The sequence below is a fragment of the Arachis stenosperma genome, chromosome 1 (assembly GCF_014773155.1).
Source record: "Arachis stenosperma cultivar V10309 chromosome 1, arast.V10309.gnm1.PFL2, whole genome shotgun sequence".
Taxonomy (NCBI): Eukaryota; Viridiplantae; Streptophyta; class Magnoliopsida; order Fabales; family Fabaceae; genus Arachis; species Arachis stenosperma.
Genome location: NC_080377.1, coordinates 7,331,276 through 7,349,362, shown reverse-complemented (window position 1 = coordinate 7,349,362; position 18,087 = coordinate 7,331,276). Strand labels below are relative to the sequence as shown.

Genomic DNA, 18,087 nt, shown 5'->3' with positions numbered 1-18,087 from the left:
TTTCTAGTGTGTTACGTGCTATTGTTAGTTTGTCGAAAATTAAATGATACAATGCTAAAAAATTAAATGAAAATAGGTTGAAGTGTGTTACGTGCTAATGTTATATTTTTTTTATAATTTAAATGATTAAATTAACAACTAAAATTATTGAAATACTAATATTTTTTAAATACTTGAAATTCTTCCGAATTAGCATATATATCTTATTCTCTGAAAGAGAAAGATGATTTTTTCTTTTGGTGCAATCCCGAATCATGAAAAATTTAATTAAATATAGGCACGCAAATGAGTTGTACTCAAATATAATTAGGCATTTTCTTCAATAAAGTTGGTGCCTACTTGGCTCACAAGCATTATTCTCCAAATAAAAAATTTCACTAAATTGTGTATTTGTGCCAATTCTTGTTCTATTAGACCCACACATACATATTAATATTTAACTTTGGTTTGTGGGTCTCTGATTCTCATTCCGGTGATGCATTGTTGAATAAAATCTATGTATGTTTATCATATATCATATATATCCCAATATGAAATAAAGTAACTAATGAGGGAAAACCAAAAAAGATTCTAGGCTAAACAAGATAAAATCCTTGGTTAACCTTGTTTTTGTGTGATCATTTTTTTTTTTGAGAAACTTTGTAAAGAAATAATCTAAAAGCCAACATGCATGAACAAGTATTGAATGATCGAATCCATATATACGTTACAATAATTTTATTATGGCATCGATTGTTTCTTTCAAGATACATTTCATGATTTCGAAATTATCATTATTACAATTTACAACAATGACAAAAAAGAAGGTTCCTTTCACAAGGTGTTTCCTTTGTCTTATTTTATTGAGTAATAGAACGGTATGTTCTAAAGAATTTTGCGGTAAACTAAAAAAGAGCTTCAATATGCTTTGAGAAAATTTTGCAATAAATAATAAATATACATGTCTCTAAAAAACAGTCAAAGTCCCTTATAATGCTGAATTTATTGGTCTCTGACTGAATGAGATGGAAAGACCGGAGAAATTTAGTAATTTTTTAAGACATTGTAATTTTTTAAGGACTAATTTATATATATATATATATATATATATATATATATATATATATATATATATATTCACTATAGGAACCAAGACAAATTTATTTTTTATTTTTTTTGGAAAGTGCCAATGTATTATGACAACAATTTCACTTAAGGAGGTACTTAGATCCTTTAAAATAAAAAGACTAAAAAATACGTAAATAGAAAATAATTGCTCTTGGATTACTTAGTGGGACCAACACCTAATGAATAATCCAACTCATGATATTATCATCTAAGATTTTCTACTCAGGCAGAGTTACACCTAAGATTTTTTCCCAATAATTATCATCTCCATGTGTTTTCTTTATTTTATATTTTTGGATGATCTTTTTATAAAGTTTGAATGGTCTTTTCCAAAAAAGACCTTATTTGATACAACACTCAGCTCCATAGTATGTTAGGAAACACAATGCTCCAATAATTTGATGTACAAATACCAACACATGTATATAATTTTTTTTTAAAGATTTATGTACTCTCTTTATTCTAAAGTATGTCACTTGAAATTTTGATAGATTCATTATACTTCAATATATCGTTGCTAGGAATTGGATTTAAATACGTTTAATTGTTAATGTATCAAATTTATAAATGATAGATAATTTGAAATGAGTATTTATATATTCATAATTTATAAATGTCAAACAATGAATTTATATATTAACTACCATATAAGCTCATCCAAAAAAAAAAAAAAAAGAGAGAGAGAGAGCGAGTGAAAAGGAACATCTCTTGGTATATATTTAGTCGCATTTGTCAATTCTTGCTATTGCTAAAATAGCGTTGCTCCATTCTTAATATTCAAACTTGAAGCCACCTAATTAAGGAACTAAAGTACTAAACCACCTAGCTACATAATCAAACCCCACATTAACAAAAATACTTAATTGATGATGAGCAATTTATCTCTTCAAAGTATATATTAAAATTTTAGTGCGAGGTTTCCTACTGTTAATAAATGCAGTTACAAATATAACTGCTATATTTGTTCCTAGAAGGGTAGTTGCTTGCTATGTCCCCCCCCAAAAGAAAAATATGTAGTTTACATTTGCTGCCATGTCTATTATAAACTTAGAGATTGAGCTTTTAAAGTTTATGACACATTTAGTTAGATTATAAAAATCTAGACATTTTTATGGATAAACTCCATTTATAAGAATTTAATTTTCATACATTATAAGAATAAAAAAATTATACAAATATTCAATTATGTATTAAAACATTAATAAAAGTGATTAATTTTCATTCCAACAAGGCAACAACTTAAAAATATCATTTAAATGCATAAATCTAATTAAATGAGAGTATAAAACTCTTTATTCATCAACATTAAACTCCTCTCAATTTTATTTAGAGTTCCATCGAAGTTTTCATAAATTCCATATGTATATACTGTTTATGAAAGGTTTTATTCCATTCTTATCCCCGCAACCATAGGGGGCTAAAACTAAAAACATTTAGAAAGGCTCTCAGAGTTTAAGTAGGATTACAATTGAAGAAATTCATAAATTTCTCTTCTTATTCTACACGAACCAACATACTCTCAATGTAATAAAAATCTATTGAGTTGGTGATGGTAAAAAAAAAAAAAAAAAAGTTACTGGAAAATTTACTCTTTCGGTTCCTTCATAAAACCTTAGATATCTTGAAAATTATGCAAATAATGATCTGGTAAAAGAAAAAAATAGTGAAAAACAATGCATCTCGTACATTATGTACAACCAAATACTAATCAATAGCAGCTCAGTTTAGCATACTAGATCCAATTGCACCTCAAACCCTCCTTTCTACTGCTGTTCCAACCTCTTCATTTCTGAGTTGGATTGCACTTCCAATTAGAGAAACAGATGAACACAGGTACTAGGAAACTGATCTCTAGTAAAAATAGTTATAACGGAAAGACTACCATAAAACTTAATCAATCACAAGAGGCAACAGAAAGTGCTACCCTAAGGTCATTAGAAGTTCCACATATGTACATCCTGTAAGTTTCAATTTCTTTTTTATGAGAAAAACTACCGCTATGAGCTGCGTAATGGTTACCGGTAGCTTTATCACGCAGCGAAAAGACAATCTCCCTGACTATTGGTTCATGGCCATTAAGAAGGTTTCCCATGCTCAAAACCTTTCTCCAAGACTGGCTAGCTGTGGGAGGAACAAACATATTTGACAACAATTCCCTCTCTTGATTCCTTAATTCCAGTTTCATGTCAAACCCCTATGCAACAAGGAAAGACGAATTGCATGTCAGTCCAATACTCATGTCCTAAATATATTTCTAAATTTTCCTCCTAACTTCTAAACCAGGAAAGAATCCTGATGTATTTTAATATCCAAAAAGCCAAAAAGGTTCTCAAGATTTTCCTTGTTTAGAAACAAACATAATAAGTAGGAAGATGTTTTGAGAGGATGCATCATTAGCTCTTTTATTCCTCATGAATACATTTTGTGGAATGTCTAGGCATAAAAAGCATTTCACCTTTTCAACAATTTGCTCTGCCAAGCTTTCCATTTTTGAAATACTGAAGTCGTAGTAACCATTGAAAATTTCTCTGGCGAGGCGTGGTGCTCGTCGAAACTTGCGCTGAAGAGAAGCTCCGAGAGTCATTAACTTTTCAACACGTTCAAAAGCAGCACTTACTCGTCTTAAGTCTTCAAAAGTGTTGCTCTCAGCGGACAAGCGATTTACTGCAACAAAACAGAAATGTGTCATAATGATTATTCTCTTCTTTCCATGAGACAATCTAATAATTTGATACCTTGTAAAGGCCTCAAAGTAGTTGCCATGGTAACGTAAAGTTGTTGAATCTCGGTCTCCATCTGTTTCAGTTCTCCATAACTAGTCAGAATAAGTGTGTCAGCTGCTGCTCTGAAGGCAGTACACACCATTTGCTCAAGCAATTGATGTGGTTGTAATGTTTCAAGGTAATGAAGAACCTGGAGAAGCAAAGAAACACAAAAAATTAGATCGGATAACAGACTCGAAGACAGAAAATCATATCTTAGGCAATTCAAGTACACAGAGGTAGTCCTTTTCCTCTCCACGCAAATGAACAGGAATAATTTTATTTGAAGAACACTACTTTGATGATTTGATCACGAGAAAACGTTACAAATGAGCCACAGTGAACATCTTTCATTAGATGAAGAAGAGTTTTGTATAAGGAGACAACACGAACTGTAATATTTGAATTTTTTGCTGCATTTCTTGCGTGCCTATCAATTTACCTATCAACCCTACTTTAAGGCATAGCTTACTGAACACTTATCAATTAAAAGCACACATTTGCTTGTTCTTAGACGGTTTTAATTATTTATTATTTATCAATCCATAATGCCCGACAGGATTCAAGGCAAAACCAGTTAATACTGAAATCAAAATTTAATATTCCAAATGACACCTTCCAAGCACTTGCAGGCATACTTGGATATGTATTGAGGTATCTATCTCTTTAACACATTTCGATGTTTCAAAACCCATATGTCTGGAGCACTTATCCTGTTCATTGATAGCTCAAGTTGGCTGTAAAATGCTAAGCAACAATTTATATATGCTAACGTTAACAAGATTTGTTTTATATTTACTTTCATCGTTTAGTTTCTTTCTGTTCAAATTGCTATTTTGACTTTCGCCTTTGTTTTGTATTTCATTTTCTTTGATCCACTCTGCATTATTCTACCAATATGTCGAGAGTACACCATACTGTTGATGCAAAAAGCACATGCCATCCCCTATAGCAAAAGAAAAGGAATTTGATACTTACTTTTTCTCCTTCTCTATTTGGATCAAGAAGAGGCTTCTGTTCGGAAGCAGGAAGAGCAGGAGCACGGTCCCAAATCTTTCTCCACAAATTCCCTTGCTCGGACATTCTCTTTGAAAGCCGTCCTCGTGGGGGCCATCTATCTTTTTCTAGAGCAGTGGATGATGATGATGATCCATGGTCGACAGGTTCATCCTCTTCCCAATCCCCCGGTGAATGCCATCGAATAAAATCTTCAAAAACAGCATCTGGATTTGCTGCTTTAAATGCTGACATATCTAATACCACCAAAAGCCAATAATTCTGAAGAATATCAGCTTGCATAATTGAACATAAAAAAAGAGAGGAGGTAAAGAATTTTCATTATGCTGTATATTTCATGTGGATTAGAATCCACTAACACCAACACCAACAAGATTTATCCCCCTAGTTAGAGTCGGCTACATGAATAAGTAAGTGCCATAGTTCGTCAGCATTATGGTATGACAATTTATCTTTCAATTATTTCTTCGAAGTTTGCTTAGGTATTCAACCTCTTGCCACCAATCTATATTATCCATTTAACTGCCTCCTCTATGGGTCTTTTCCAAACATGTCCATACCATTTAAGACGAGATTCAAATATATCAATAATCAATTTTACTTCAACTCTCTCTAATGATCCACAATCACTTAAGGTAAAACTGAAATAATGGCAACTTTCAATAAGTTGTCAGGAAATTTTTTCTCCCAAAAATATCTTTTCTGGTTGAGTTTCATTTTACCAAGGAGCTAATAACATGAAATGCACCTTTGAAAATAGAAACAATCAAATGTTCAGTTTTCCAAAATCAGTGGGTATGGTGTAGACAACATCAATTAAAATTAAAAATTAGGTTGACGAAAATCCATTGGAAGTAAGATACAAAAACTACGCATAAGCATCATCCTTTTATACATGTGAGTATATAAAGTTAAATTATCTTTCAATCTCTCAAACACCTGCTTCTAGAGGCCAGAATTGACAATTTCTCATAGGAAAAGAAGAAAAAGAATTTGACTTATAATTAGCAAGTAATATTTTAAATAATATACACTATTACCTGAAGTTAATATATCCCTTTCCAGCTGACCAGAAAAACTCTGCAAAAAAAAAGTAACAGGCAATTATGAAGCAATGTATATTAGATTAATATGTTTCAATGTGTAATCTTTTGAGAATTTAAGTGTATGTACTTAATCTTTAGGCTAAGCGTCAATATGAAAATATCTCAAGAACTAAAATGTAGCATTTATTCTTTTAAGGACTGTTAAACGAAAATATTTCAGGTACTACAATGCATACTTCTAATTGTTTGACTAAAATATGTTGGACCACGTAGACCTCTGATTTGTATGCTATCTGCGGAGAGTGAGTGTATGTGCCCTACAATACTTCCTATTGACAAAAAAGGAAGTAAGAAAAACCATGCCAATGTGTTGGAGTATTTTGTTGGAGTATAATCCTTGTACTTTCAAAGTTCAATGACGGACTTTCAGACACATAAGTTTTGTCGGATAGGATTTTTTGTTTTGTTTTTATTCCTAACATTGGTGTAAATAACGTGGTCTTTTACAAGGAATTTTTCTCTAAAATACGTTGAGATTGAGAATTATATGCTTTGTTTATAGTTTTCCCAAGCCAATTTTTGTGCTTGTAAAGATGATCTCTTTGAAGAGGAGTTTTAAAACAACGTTTGAGTTGTCTTTATATGATCTCAAAGACACAGGTTCAACTCGTGAAATCAGCCACTAATGCAATTATTGGGTTAGGCTGGCTATATTATATCCTTTTGGGGCAGCCCTTCTTGGATCTTGAGTTAATGCGAGATGTTTGTGCACTAAGCTATCCTTTTTATAGATTCTCTCTTCTCTTATATCTTCTTGTAGATTCATGATTTCATCTGAATACAATTCTTTTATCCAGTAAAATATAAATGATTATGATAACATGCATTGCATATGGGTGTCTTACAAATGAGTCACCTAAGGCTTCAACAGCTTGAAGCCGCTCCTCATGCATGTCTTCTGTCATAAGTGGTGGTTCCTGTAAATAACAAACAGTTAAAGTAATATCTTATTCAACACTGCCAAAGTAAGACAACATAATGAAAATTCCTCACTGGTGCCATGATTTTCCACACACCTGTGTGAAAGGGACATGCATACTTTGATATGACTTGAGAAGCATCATAGAATCAACAATACCAGCTGAACCTTTCCTTGTGAGGTCCGAAGATTTATCGTTAAATAGATCCACAATTCCAGGCTTTCTGTAAACAATATAAAATAAATAAATTTAAAGTGAAGGGTAAAATTAGCAAGCTAGCAATGCGTAAAAAGCACGTTAAAAGCTAATGTCTCATTGAATATGCACACTTGCAATATACCACTGTAATTCTATGGCCAGCTAAAACACAGCCTTTTTTTTAGGTAAAAAATATTGAAATTTTGAAAGCATGGCATCCATTGTTTGTTAAAAGGTGGACGAAACATAAACAAAGGTTTAATTAACCTTCAAAGTTCTCACAATTTAGCCTAATCTACATTTAACCCTACAGCTTAAAAATTGTTCATCAGGTTCATCTAAATAAATTTTTATAATCAATGTAGGGGATTGATTAAAAAAATTTTAAACCATAGGGATTCAATTATTGAGTTGAATTCTAAGAATTTACAAAAAGATATGAACATATACGAACTTCACTGAAAATTTAAGCATAACTGAGATTAGAAGCAATTAAGTGACCAAAAACAGTAATAGCCATTAAAGAGTAAGCTGTTATTTAAGAAACTAGAATTAGATGATAACACCCAAGCAGGCTCTCACTTGCTAAGTTCACCTGTCAACTATCCCAGGAATATCATCACTTGGTGTCGGCTTAATTGATGAATCATCCCCAACTACACTTTCTTCCTGCAAAACAAATTTACAGTTGGATGCAAAAGAGAATAAGAAAAAAGTTGCTATCATACAATTATTAAACAAAAACCTAAAAAAAGGACAAAAATGTAAGTAACCTCAGACATGGATTCTATATGATCCAAACTTCCAATACAGTCTTCATAATCTTCAGTTTGTTGACTCTTCTTCTCAATGCAAATTGCAAGCTGAACATCAAAATAAAACGTAGAATCAACTTAGACCTAAAATCCAAGCTAGCTGAATATTGTCTTTTTCTCCATATGTAGGGGGCTAAGGCCTAAAGAACAAATATAATGGGCAGGGCCAGGCCAGATTAAGCTAGAACCACCCCTAACTTTTCATTGGGTCAAATTTTTAAGACCCAATCCCGACTCTAAACTAACAAAAAAGGATTGGGATTGGGTTAAACTGGGATGACCTGACATTTGATTAACGTATATAATTTTGGAAATTATACATAACAATGTAATACAATCATAAATTTAAAGATGAAATTTAACAGATATATATATCTATATCATAATAAATTATTTTAAAACAAAATAACAATATATAACATAAAAATATTAATTGAAGTTTAAAAGTCTAACATATCACTAATTTCACTAAAGAGTATATATTTTAAAGAAATGCATGGCTTCAGTCCCGGCCAGGTCTACCTGAAGCATGGTCTGAACCTAACCCGAAGATAGCACAGGGAACAAAGCGAAAAAAGTTGAAACCGGAAATATATGCTTCAGGTCTGGGTCGGGTCTTAATCACTCCATTTTGGCTACAAATGTGGGATTGGTGTGTAATTGAGGTAGAGAAAGTACAGTGTGGAACAAAGCGTAGTCAATATGTTGTATATTTTTTGTACTCATTACATTAATTCATGAATAATGACAATAAGAAAACTATTCACTCCAAAGTGAAAGGAACAAGAAGTTCAAAATGTTGCAGAAAACAAAAAAATTAAATGAGATATATTATCATATAAAATGTGTTATAAACTTATAATCAAACAAGATCACAAGGTGTAAAATTCTCCAAAGATTCTTTAAAGAAAAGTAAATTACCATCTGAAGTTTTTGGTTGATCAAACATGTGGAAAGGTCAATTGGTCCGTTAGTTGGCATTCGAGGCAATAATTGTGTTTCTTCCCAGCACCACCTTACTTCTCGAACAAACTCTAGCCATAGCACAGATATAGCTGAAAAAAACCAAAAGTCGAGTAATACAAGTCAAAATACACAGTACAATGTCTCAGAAATCAATGCCACCTAGGTGATCAATCTGTTGATACTTTCATCGTAAGTCTTAGGCTATACACAACAAATCAACCCAAACCACTGGGTAATTACCACGTATATTGCAGTTGCCAAACCAAAGAGCATGTAGACAAAATTGTGCAAAAAGAAATTCTCGAGGTGCGCCTTTAATGGCCCGGGCAGTCTTATGTCCATCATCAGTAAAATTAGAGAATTCCACACCTGCATACATTAGCAAAATGAAGTAAACTATCAATATCAAATCTTAAATGCAAATATATCAGCATGCCATATTAGTAGTCAACCCCATGTGTTTGAATATATTAGGATTCTGATAGAATATTGTTATGTTTACACGAGAGGAATACTATCTCTATCAGTCACAAGTTGAAGAAATAGATCTGCATGGAAGGAAAGTGGAAAACCACACCTTAAAAGCTAGCTGATAAGGGAGAAGAACCACTCTCCTTATATAAAACATCAAGCATTCCATACTACTCGATGTGGGACTTTGAGCACCCATAATACCCAAGTCCCTAACAGAATGCCATGAAACTTCAGAAGCAAGTTAACGGGGAAAGCGTTTAGATTGCTCATTGAATGGTGGACAGCCAACACAATGGTGGTGGTGGTGGGGACCAAATAGAGATTAAAAATAAGGCAAATGGAAGCGGCTTGCTATCAACAGAGAACTGGATGCAGTAAATTAGGATTCTAACACCATGGATGCTTAAAATCAATCAATGAGTAGTCATAAGGCAGACATTAAATTATGTTCGAGATAGAAAAGAAAAAGAATGTTTAACAAGATGAAAGTGTTCATCAATTTGTACTGATTTGCATGTGAGATAATAGCAGTTTCCCCTTTCATGATTCATGAACTTGAAAATAGTGGCTGCATTGTCATTCAAACCACCACTAAGCTTTCATTCACTTCATTTTACTTGAAAGAAACAACCGATAGTCCAATTAATGATGTCTATCTATACAAATAGTAGATATTTCATCCAAACATATTGGACTTTTAAGTGATCTTCTTCCCCATCCAAGAATAAGTTCCACTTGAAAATGGGAAATATCAATACAACCACATTGGAGCCCTTTGCGCTTTGATGCCCAAGCCACAGGTAACTTATCACAGCAGATATATGGACCAGTGATTGAAAGCTACTGGTTAATAAAATTTCAAATAGAAGTATTGGAAAACCAAACTATTCAACCAGGATTTAAGACAAAATATAGGAGATAGAATAGCTAAGTACCATCAATAAATAGTTCTTTCAGCACACGATCTCTAACTGTGGGTGGAGGTACAGCCAACGATTTCAAATTATCAGCACCCGCATTTTCAACTGCTTCAAGCCAAGAGGAGGGAAAATGGTAACCATGTACTATGTACCAAAATTGGATAGCAATGCTATTCAAGCATGCTCGATTAAGTAAAATTTAAGATAGAATGCACACTAACAAATTAGAACCTGAAACAAAATCTTCCAGAAACTGTGCCTGAAATGACATTTCCAACGCATCAACTAGAAAACGTAACTGAGATGCAAATCCAACCCAATTCCCTTTGGAACCTTCAAGTCTATTTGTATAAAAACGAAAATAAATAAGAAAAGTTTTTATAAATTGCATCAGAAGCAAAAGAAAACAATCACACTTAATTATGAGCTTCAATAGTAATTGTACCTAAAACATACTATACTTGTTTATTGCCACTGAAAAAAGAAACAAAAAATCATGCTTAAGCTAAATTATGAAATTATTAGATTATTAGATAAAAGGACCTCCAGGAAATTATTTAAATTGAAAATAAGGTGACAAAGCTGTGGAAAGTATTCAGTTTGATGATGAAGAAAATGAATTTTCGGGTAGTTTAGTTTGTAAATTGACCTACATACTGAACCTGATTATTCTTTGAAAAAAGGACAAATCGATCTCTGACTTTTTGGTCCGTGGACACTTAAGTTCCTGAGGATTTAAAATTACATTTAAGTCCCTGACCTCTTCAAAATCTGGATATATCGATCCCTGAGTCTAATTTGTCCAATTTTAAAAACTCTCTCACGTGTGCATCCATATCAATTAGGTCAGTACAATGGGAGTCACATTTGATTTTTCTGTTGATTCTGACAGACCCAAGTGAACATTAGGGATCGATATGTCCAGGTTTTGAAAAAGTCGGGGATTTAAATGTATTTTCAAATTCTCGAGGACTTAAATGTCTGCAGATCAAAAGGTCAAGGACCTATTTGTCCTTTTCTCTTATTCTTTTATATAAGTTATAACTGCTTAGCTTGAGTGGTAGGCAATCACTACTATCATAAGCTGCACCAACAATGAATAGCAACTATTCACAAAAGAATTTGGTTCAAGATACCACTTGAAATCCTTACAAATTTGGGGAAATCCTTGGAGAGATCAGCCACTTTTCAGCTTCATGAGGTGAAGCATTTTCTAGTTCAGCCATTTCCATAGAACTTTCAACCATCTTCTCGGCCAATATTGCAACCAGTTCAAAAGCTGCATACAGCATAGGCATAAATTAAATAGTACTTGCATCTACGTTAGAGAGATTCACAGAAATAGACTCTATAGCATGTGCCTTTATTTTATTGATTGATATATGCTCTTAGCAAGGCTTATTTTGCATATGCGTAATGCAATTAAATATGTTCTATTTGTTTAAAATCTTGTGCTTTTTACTCTTTTTTTATGATAAAACAGGGGAAGTGTGAAGAGGCAACAAGTGACTTGTGGCCAAAAAAACAAAAAATTATACACTTAACAATTCTATGGTCAACTAAAATTCAGAGGAATACGCATATTTCAAAATAAAATTTTATGTGCCAAACATAAAAATGACAGCGGTATCCAGTATTCCACACTTACTACGGCAAGCGCTTATACTAATAGCTTATACTTCTGTGAGAAATACTGATGCCAACAACGAAATTTTCATAATTGGATTACAGGTACATGTGAAGATGAGTATTCATTTAGAAAGAACTAGAAGCACTCTGCATGCCAAAAATTCTTTGACAATTAACTTATTAAAATAACTATTTCTATCTAAATGTTTCTTTATCATAAAATTACCTTTTACAGGATCTTCTGCAGAATACCACTCACTCCAAGAACAATCAACATCCCATTGCATGCCATTGGACTTTTCACCAGAAAGATTTTCTCCAGATTTTTCACCACCGAAGCCTTTCATATAGTCATCATCACACGGAAGCGTTCTATATGTTAGCTTCATTGAAAATCGGACCTTGAAATTATGAATTGATAGATCCAATGTGGAATAGGCCTTCAACATCAAATGCAGATTAATTAATACAGAGTAAAAGATTAAAGCAGAGGCAGAGAAGAAAGCAAAATTTATAGAAAACATCTTTTAAAAGAGGTACGTGTGCTGTCCAAGCAACACTACCAGAATATACAAAAGTAAATTAAAAAATAAAAAGAAAGAATATATAAATTTCTTAGAAGCTCACAAGATTGTTAAATCTTCATGAATTTTTATTTTAAAAAATTCCTTAGCACATAGAAACAGAAATGTTCACTCCTAGTTACGGAATACTTATTTTCACTAATATATCCAGTGTACATAAGGACAATGCTAGAAGGGAATATCAAAATCACAATAGATGTACTAAATCAGAAAATATGAATATATATTATATAAGACAACTAGAGTATGAACTCACAAACTTAGATACAAACAACTCGTAGAGGCCCTCCAAATGCATTAATTTTACTGGAACCTGACTACCAATCCGATCTGCCTCAAACCTTCTAGTAAAAACAGTACCCATGCTTTGAATTCCGATATATGCTTTCCGAGAAGGATCATGAACTGGAACAAATGCTGGCCATAAACTATGAAGCCAATGTTATGAGAAACCACATCTTTATCTTGGTTAACTACACTAAATCAGATACTTCAACAATCATCGTATGTATAAATTTTTAAACTAAAAGTTTTGGGACCATTTGTCTGAGCCCTTTCCTTCAAGAAATAAATACTTTTCTCAATAGAGGGTGAGTCTTGGTGCAATAATAGGTTGCTACCTAGTGACATGGAGGCCACAGATTCAGCCCTTAGAAATAGCATCTCCACCTACGGGGAGTAAGACTACATACATCTACCCTCCCTAACCTCCAGAAAGATAATCATGAAATCTTTCCAAAATGAAAAGGAAGAAGAGGCAATTAGTGCTTTCCTATAAGCTAGAATGAGTAACTTCTGAAGGGAAAAAAAGCTGAAAAAGTCCCTCACTAAAAGCTTTTTTTTTTTAACAAATGCTCCCTTTTTTAAAGTTCTCCAGTGAAAATAACAGGCAGGCGATAAAAACAAGTATCACAGTGAACAAGCAGTTACTAGTTATCATTTACAATTAGACCACGATAAAATGCCAATGAACATAAGTTATTGTGATTTTCATTGCTTACTAAACACTAGACAACAAGTAAGAAGAGTTACCTTGAACAATTTGACAAAGCAATTGCGACAGCACTCAAGAGCTTGCTAGCTTCAGGTGCATCAAGAAGCACACCACTTGCACTTTGAGGAGCAATAACCTAGTGATAACCTAGAAATAGGTGATTCCTTATCCTTTGGGGGAAAAACAAAGCATAAGGATTAAACCATACCAAGAATTCTTTTACACCGAAACATAACTGCAGATCATGCAAATCAAAATTCCAGTCCCCATCTTTTACTGCAACAACAAGAAACCAAAATACATTAAACAACAACTATCTGCTGAGCCGCAACCTAAATCTACCAACCACTCACAGCCAAAAGAAATGGGAAAATGTCAAATACCATTAGGGTTGGTCTCAAAATAGTATTCCATGTAGTAACTTTTCATGGCATACTTCATCTCGGATTTCACCTTGTACAAACTACCGGAATTCTCCAAAAGAATTGCACCTTTTTCCTTTAACCAAATAGATCAGAAGAAGCTCATTCAGGTACAGAAATAAAAAAATGGCATACCCCCCCCCCCCCCCCCCAAAACTCCGATCCCACATTTTTCAACAGATAATTATTATAGCATGCCACTGCTTCCAACTTCTACCAACATTGCATCATAATTAACAGTTAACACACTTTAGCAACATATAGCAAGAACAGAAAAAAAAAAATCACAAAAAAGAAAAGCATTTCATAAGCATCAGTAACACAAGATAATAGACTTGCAGAATATGAATTTTCAATACTTACCAACAAATTAATTGGACCATCAGACATCCAAAGCCGACAAACAGCCTCTATTTCAGAAATGAACCTAAAAACCGATCAACCCAACCAAAAATAAAATAACTAAATTAAACCACGGAACATTTTTTGTTTTCCATGCAAAATTAAGAGCAGAACAATGCGAACTCAGGAATGCCGAATGCACGATATAACACATACCGTTCCCACGAAGAAGCAAGGGTGAAATCATCAAAGTGCTCAAGCTGCCATCAACATCCAAAAGTGAAACAAATTAGTTACAAAAAATCAAAATTATCTCAAATCCTTAAAAAAAAGACAAAATAATAAAATTGTAATTGCCAAGTTTTTGCAGAAATTGAGGGAGAACAATTAATAAAAGAACACACGCTTTCTTCTTCTTCGTTTTCTTCTAGCTCTTCTTGTTGTTGTTTAGGGGGTTTGTGGCGTGTAGCAGGAACTTGGAACTTGTTGCTGGTGGTGGTGGTGCTTGAGGAGGACGCCATGGAAGATTCTAGAAGGATTCTTTGAACGGAATCACACCATTGAAAATTGTTTCAATTCTTCTATCTTATTTCGGATGAGAAAAGAAGATGAATCTGCTTGATGAATCGTTCTTACTGTGGAGATCTGATCTGCTGCCTCAGCTTGAAATCAACGATCTCGTTCGTAAAACGTTTCTCACATATTATTATTCAGTTATTATTAATTATTAACAAAGATTAAGGGGAAATATTTCTGCATTTTTTGGGCTTTAAATTAAACCCATACTTAAATTGAGCTTAAATTTCGATTCTATTAAACTGAAAAACAGATACTATGCAATAAAAAAAAATTAAACTCTCATTTTTGGGGTTGTTTGAACGTCATTTTTTAAAAAAATATTTTTTTAATAATCTTTTTTTAAAATATTTTTTATAAAAAAAATAATTTTATATTTAAATATTTTATAAAAAATTATTTTTATTTATTAATTATGTTTGGATAAAATAAAATAAAAATATTTTTTATTTATTTATTATGTAAAAAATATTTATTTTTAAAAAAATGTAAATTATAATTTTTAAAAAAAATTAATTTATTTTTCTAGTATTTTTATTTTTACTATTAAAAATTTGTCAAACATACTAAAAAAAAGTTCATTAAAAAAATATTTTTCTTTATTGATTTAATGACGTCGAAACAAATACAAATATCTAAAAATTTGTTAAAATTTCATCAATTTACCAATTTATATTAATATTTACAAAATATTTCAGCTGAGCTCTTTTAATAGATAAAAACTAAAATTGTAAGGTAAAAAATTGCTATTACAGTAAAATTAAATTGTAATACTAGCAACTTAGAAAAATAATAGAAATAAAAATGGTTAGAGTGAAATAAAAAAAAAAATGTAATATAAGTGGTTTCATGATCCATTATCACCATTTTCTTTTGTTTCCGGTTTCTCAAATTTTGGAGAAATATAATAGAATAAAAAAGTAATTTTTTTAAACAAAAAAATCCTTTATTCCATTAAAAATTCAAACAATAAAGTAGAATATACTCCATTTTATGAATAAATAGTTATTTTTTATTATAAAAAATTTAGACATTGATAAAAGTTAAAACTAACCATGAATAATTTAAATAAGCATTGTGTCCATGAATGATTATATCCATTTGACAGTTCTAATCAAACATTAGTCTGTGAATAGTTCCGTTAATTTTTAGTCTTACGTGACTGTTGGCTAGTAATATCATCCAAACATTTCTTTTTTTTGGAAGACTGTGGTTCTTTTGCTTATATTCTTCTCATCTTCTTCTTCTCATTGAAACCTTAAATCTCAATTTGTAAAGGTGAAATTAGACAAATTTGGAGAGAGACTATAGATAATTTCGAAAAGAGAATGTCAAGCATTCAATGATAAATTCACCAATATCAAATGCAAGTTTTAGTGTCATCGAAAACTCACTTGCGAAGAGATAGAAAGAAGGAGAAAAAGGTCAATGTGAGGTGCTTTTGCAGGTTGAATGTGATGTTGATGGAATCTGACACATTGATAAATTCTAGAAGAAGCTTCATTCGTTGTACATTATGGACAGTAAAATTGGGTAGCATTTAGGAACATTTTGAAACATTTGTTGTCCATTATTAATATCTTCTCAACTCATCATAGGTCATTTGACTTAGGTTACTACTTTCAGAGATAACAATAGTCTTAGTTTTTCACTCTTTTGTCAGACTTTTCAAGATTTTTTTCACTAGCACTTGTTTGGAATGAATAATCCCCATATCATCTAAACTGTTAATGATGATAGAGAATCTCTCAAACATGTCATCGATTGATTCTCCTTTCTTAATAGAGAACATCTTATATTTTTTACTCAACATGCCAATCCTTGTCTCCTTTACTTGTGTGGTGCTCTCATATGTGACTTGAAGCTTATCCCAAATTTTCTTTGCTGTTTTGCATCTTGAAACCTTCTGATATTCTTCGAAACTGATTGCACAGTTAAGCATGTTGACTGCCTTGGCATTGAGTTTCACCTTTTTTCTTGTCTTCTTCATTCCATTCTGCTTCGATTTTGGGAGTGATAACACCATCCGCACCAATTTTAGTAGGGTGTTGAGGATTGTTCATGATTATCTTCCATAGATTGTAATCCACGGATTGAATAAAGATCTTCAATCTTTCTTTCCAATAGTTGTAGTTTTTTCCATTGAAGAATGGAGGTCTGGTATTGGATTGTCCTTTTGTCAGTGTATAAGCCACTATGTTGGAACCAATGTTGTTAGCTATCAGAATCTTTCTTCCAAGATGCAAAGCTTGACCTCTTTGAGACCAAACTCTAATACCAATTGATGGTTATCGGTGGCTAAGAAAAGGGGGCTGAATCTTGGCGTCCTTTTAATTTTGCTTCCAACCTTGTGTTTTGTAACGATTCTAATAGTAGAAAATAGGAAAGACTTTGATTTTGTCTCCTAACGCGGTAGGAGCCAGAATAGTGTTACTTCTAAGGAAAGTAGTGATGAAATGAAGCTTAGCAGAGAAATCAGGAGATATTTTTATTTTGTCTTCTTTAGTGCAGAACCAAAAATAGAGAAGAAAGTAGAGAATGACACATAGATGTATCCTGGTTCGACTACCCAGTGTAATGTAGCCTACATCTAGTCTCCATCACAATAATGATGAAATTTCACTATCTTTTCAACAAATTACAATCACCAATTCTCCCTAAGATCTACCCAATCCTATCTGGGACAAGTCCAGATTCTAACCCAACCTGAACTTGACTATGACTCACCCTATCTTTCAACTGCGAAGTGCTAACCCAACTTGCATGAAAATCATGACTACAAAACAGAAATACATTTAAAGGAGAAGAATAAACTGCTTAAAAAGCTATGGAAACCCAAACGTGTGCTCTCACTCCTTGCCCCAATCCTTGGTCGTTTACCCTTATTATAGAAGAGTGAAGCTTTCTAGACTTGAAATCTTGCTTTAGCACATGTTGGTTTTTCTTCTCTCAATATCAGAATCAGCAGCGGCGTTCACAGAGAAGAGAGAGGGCAGAAGCAGTGACATGAAACCTTACCTTTCTCTTTCAACCTTTTTCTTCAAGCTTCTTGAATCTGGGCCGTGCATATTTACTTTGACCCCAAGTTTGTTTCTTGACCGTTGATAAGCAGTAGAACACCATTGACTTCACTTTCTCCATAGTTTCTAGAATAGTGCTTGTATAGAGTTGATTTCTTTAGCATTCTTTGATGAAACACAAATAGAAAAATCTATTTTTTTTTTGTGATTCTCTGTTCTGTTGAGATCTTCCCTC

The 18,087-nt window shown here is 32.6% G+C and overlaps 1 protein-coding gene across 1 annotated transcript; it reads right to left on the bottom strand.

Annotated features, from left to right (window-relative positions):
• Positions 1 to 2,676: 2,676 nt before the first annotated feature.
• LOC130943925 (uncharacterized) lies at positions 2,677 to 14,984 on the bottom strand. The gene is made up of 22 exons (XM_057872018.1): positions 14,661 to 14,984; positions 14,473 to 14,516; positions 14,278 to 14,341; positions 13,876 to 13,990; positions 13,701 to 13,768; positions 13,531 to 13,628; positions 12,755 to 12,926; positions 12,141 to 12,354; positions 11,438 to 11,564; positions 10,517 to 10,626; positions 10,301 to 10,390; positions 9,132 to 9,260; positions 8,847 to 8,980; positions 7,884 to 7,973; positions 7,706 to 7,779; positions 7,009 to 7,135; positions 6,838 to 6,909; positions 5,927 to 5,966; positions 4,848 to 5,122; positions 3,843 to 4,020; positions 3,563 to 3,771; positions 2,677 to 3,301 (listed from the first exon to the last, which is right to left on the bottom strand). The coding sequence occupies exons 1-22, from the start codon at positions 14,775 to 14,777 to the stop codon at positions 3,002 to 3,004; spliced, it is 2,847 nt and encodes a 948-aa protein (XP_057728001.1). The 5' UTR covers positions 14,778 to 14,984; the 3' UTR covers positions 2,677 to 3,001.
• Positions 14,985 to 18,087: the final 3,103 nt, after the last annotated feature.

Excerpts from the sequence above, each read along its gene's own strand:
- LOC130943925 (XM_057872018.1), bottom strand. The coding sequence starts at position 14,777 with ATGGCGTCCTCCTCAAGCACCACCACCACCAGCAACAAGTTCCAAGTT. Across the intron at positions 13,769-13,875 it reads TTTTGAGACCAACCCTAATG|TAAAAGATGGGGACTGGAAT; the intron begins GTATTTGACATT and ends TTGTTGTTGCAG. Across the intron at positions 7,974-8,846 it reads TCAACCAAAAACTTCAGATG|CTTGCAATTTGCATTGAGAA; the intron begins GTAATTTACTTT and ends TTTGATGTTCAG.